Source organism: Ananas comosus, unplaced genomic scaffold (assembly GCF_001540865.1).
Source record: "Ananas comosus cultivar F153 unplaced genomic scaffold, ASM154086v1, whole genome shotgun sequence".
In the NCBI taxonomy this organism is placed as follows: domain Eukaryota; kingdom Viridiplantae; phylum Streptophyta; class Magnoliopsida; order Poales; family Bromeliaceae; genus Ananas; species Ananas comosus.
Genome location: NW_017892040.1, coordinates 6,430 through 9,519, shown reverse-complemented (window position 1 = coordinate 9,519; position 3,090 = coordinate 6,430). Strand labels below are relative to the sequence as shown.

Genomic DNA, 3,090 nt, shown 5'->3' with positions numbered 1-3,090 from the left:
ATATGTTAGAATTAATCATTTCTATGTATGTTAGAATTAATCTTTGTTTATGGTAAATCTAAATTTAAATATAAAATTAATTGGGCCGTATTTATAGAAATCCTAACTGGAGGGTCTAAAACATACGACTACGACATCGAGGAGGGAGATCCGCATGAAGAGGACCTACAATGGCTGAAGGAGAACCTGGCGGTGGACGACAAACTGGCGGAGCAAGGAAGGGCTTCGTTGGCGAAGATTTTGGGAGTAGAGGAAGGTCCTACCATCTTCAAGCACGAGAGAAAAGCAGGTGACGAAGAACTCCTTAAGGTGAGAGTGGTGGCGATAGGGCCGTACCACCGAAACTCCTCCAGTTCTCCGATGAAATTCGGCGATGATTATAAGTGGAAGATCACCAGGTTTATGGTCAATAAACTGGGGGTCGACATGAAGAAGTACCTGAACGAGATGGAGGAGAAAGGACGGGATGCTCGTCGCTGCTACAGCGAAGGCTTGTCGGAATGGAGCAGCAGAGAATTCCGAACGATGTTGCTGCTCGACAGCTCTTTCATTCTATTCGTGATGGACGCATCCCGCTATAGCCTGCTGGACTTGGGAACCAGGTTCATGGACTCGGTGGATTTGCAACTGGACAGAAGTACGTTCATGGAGTATATGGCGTTGTCTCTAGACGTAAGGGAACACTTGAAGCAGATCAAGCTCGACTTGCTGACGGTCGACAACCAGATTCCTTTCTCCGCCATCCAGACATTGCTGAATTGCTTCGGTGAGGAGGGGAACAAACCCTCGATTGAGGACCTGGCGTTGTCGTGCTTCGACGATCTGTGGCCGACGAGGAACGAAGAGCAGAAGATAGACACCGACATGCCTCCGTTCCATCATCTGCTCCACCTTTTCCACTGGTCTCGGATACCGGCCGAGGGGTACGAAATGAACAGCAGGTTGCTGAGTAACAAGAACGCTTCGCAACAGTATATTCCTAGCGCTACGGAGCTTCAAAAATCGGCTACAAAGTTCAAGAAGAGCTACTCGGGCAGTTGCCTGGGCATTACATTCAAACGCAGACTGACGGGCCTCTTCGGGGTGATCAAAATCCCGGTCCTGCACCTCTATGACTACAGCAAATCAACCTTCCGCAACCTTATCGCGTTCGAGGCGAATCCCACGAACGACGTGCTCTGCTTCACGGCGTACTCGGCGTGCATGTCCTGCATTCTGCAGCGCAAGGAGGACGTGAAGCTGCTCATGGAGAGGGGGATACTGGCGAGCACCAACTATAAGGACACCGAGGTGATCGAATTCTTCAAGGACTTGAGCAGGAAGGTCGAAGACAGCATAATGCCCGACACGCTAATTGAACTTTACAATGAGGTGAACAGCCATCACAATAACAAAATCAGCAAATGGTTTGGAAACTTCAGGCTGCACTACTTCCCCAACCCCTGGATCACTCTGTCGCTAATCGGCGCCCTCGTTCTTTTCGCCCTGTCATTTTTTCAGACCATATATGGCATGCTCAGCTACTACCACCCTCCAGAATGATTAAGAAAAATATGAAAGAACCTGTTGGAAGATCTCTCCCTTGCCCCCAAAAACATAACCACCACCATATGTATATTATAAAGAAAAAAAAAAAAAAAAAAACAGAGGAAAAAACACTCAGATTTCTATCGGTATACATACACAAATTTTCTGATTTGCAAATAGATATCCCTCCTCCAAAAGTTACGATTCATTCGTATATGTCCCTATAGTTTGATTTACAGTTAATTTTTTAATGGTGGATGCATAAAATAACCATTTTTACAAAGTTTGTGTTGTGATCGAGAGCCTCGCCTTCAGCATCGCTGTCGCTATAGGTCTCGTCGTTATCATAAATAAATAGGAAAAGGTGAGAAAAATAGCTGGACTCAACATTGAAATACAAATTATATATATATAGGGGGTAAAAAAAGTCATTTTATCTCTTGGCTAACTGTGCTTAGTTTTTTTAAATTATGATTATCTAAATTTTGATAACAAAAAGATATATTTGAAAACGAAAGGACTTTTGAAGGGATAAATCTGACAACTTTAGTTTTATAGGAATATATGTGCTATTTGATACTTTTAAAAAAGGAAACTAAAAGAGTTGTTTTTTTTAATTCTCCAGTAATATGTGAAATAATATCACGAAAGATGTTTGTTCCAATATTTGTTAATTTTTCAGTAATTTTTTTTAAAAAAAAAAAGAAGGGAGAAAATAGTTGGAGATGAGAATACAATTATTTCCAAGTTGCTCGGGCGTGTGGGTCTAGCTTTTTGTTGGACAAAGAAGGTACATGTTAATTAATTTCGAATTGCAAATGATCAACTCAACTATTCATGGGCACCACAGTTTTGTCCCACCAAAAGTGCAGTTTTAATCCAAAAAATACCATCGATTCGTAATACTGTTTTTTTTTCTCTCTGATAATATACTTGTAAATTTTCATATTATTTTAAATTTAGAAAATTTTTGCATCGTATAGATCGAGACATTGCTTGTTCATAAAGAAAATGTTTTAGAAAAACTTATATCTAATTAATTAATTTTCAGTTCACTAGGGAGCTAAAATTGTTAAATATAAAATTATAAAAATATCGTTATCTACCGGCTTAAGATTTTAGAGAATAACGATTGTTTCGTATTATTTAATATAATATCAGAGTAGGAAGTCATGAATATGAGTCACGCCAAGTTTCTAGTATTATTAATTTCCTCCAATTTAGTTTAAAAGCACGTTACAGTCCTATGAAAAAGTTTCAAACTGTTGGGAATCCGGTACTCATCCCGGAACCGGATCTTGTGAATTCGCAACCCGCTCCGGTACCGACCGCTGTGGATTCGGTACCGATTGTTGGGATTCCGCAATGGAAGCGTGGAATCGGGTTTTTACCATAAACCCGTCTCCTCAGCAGATGCTGATACAATCATAAAGGAGAGGAAAAACCAAAATAGAAAATATGCGGGTAAAATAAGATTCATTAAATAAGAAAAAATTACACCTGACTTCTCTTCTGCATAGAATAACTACAACCTGAGCCCTCTTTCTTGAATCTCTCCTAACC

General features: G+C 40.6%; 1 protein-coding gene across 1 annotated transcript; it reads left to right on the top strand.

Annotated features, from left to right (window-relative positions):
• Nucleotides 1-97: 97 nt before the first annotated feature.
• On the top strand, nt 98-1,667 carry LOC109705280 (the record flags this gene model as incomplete). The annotated part of the gene is made up of 1 exon (XM_020226014.1): nt 98-1,667. A coding segment is annotated over one exon (1,445 nt), but the record flags the coding sequence as incomplete, so codon positions are not given.
• Nucleotides 1,668-3,090: the final 1,423 nt, after the last annotated feature.